The 367-nt window shown below is 38.4% G+C and overlaps 1 protein-coding gene across 1 annotated transcript in view; it reads left to right on the top strand.

Annotated features, from left to right (window-relative positions):
* The window catches only part of LOC119590742 (nucleolar protein 56-like), a gene marked incomplete in the record, with an annotated part of 5,842 nt that overhangs the window by 4,845 nt on the left and 630 nt on the right, over positions 1 to 367 (top strand). Inside the window, 2 exon segments of the mRNA XM_037939437.1 lie at positions 41 to 226; positions 330 to 367. Of these exon segments, the coding sequence (XP_037795365.1) occupies positions 41 to 226; positions 330 to 367 (224 nt within the window).

The raw sequence follows: 367 nt of genomic DNA, 5'->3' as shown, positions 1-367 counted from the left end.
TATGCATTACATTTACTTAATTCATTGCATCTGTCCACAGAAAACCTTACAAAAGTGTTTGGTGAGAAACTAAGAAATCAAGTTGAGGACCGACTGAAGTTCTATGAAACGGGGAACATTCCAAGAAAGAATGTGGAAGTCATGAGTGAAGCGTTAGAAGAACATAACCAGCTAGTTAGCTCGTTGGCCCAGAAGGGCAAGAAGAGGAAATTGGAAGAAGTTAATGGTAAGTTGGGTATGTTGACAGGTCCATAACCATATTAGCAATATAAGAAAACCGTACTTGAAATAGAAAACTTTTTCTAAACTTCCTGTTCCTTCTTCTGTAGGGGATGTTGCTGAGAATGTAGTAAATGGAGAAACCCCA

This window comes from Penaeus monodon, chromosome 27 (assembly GCF_015228065.2).
Source record: "Penaeus monodon isolate SGIC_2016 chromosome 27, NSTDA_Pmon_1, whole genome shotgun sequence".
NCBI lineage: Eukaryota > Metazoa > Arthropoda > Malacostraca > Decapoda > Penaeidae > Penaeus > Penaeus monodon.
This window is presented reverse-complemented; position numbering and strand designations above follow the sequence as displayed.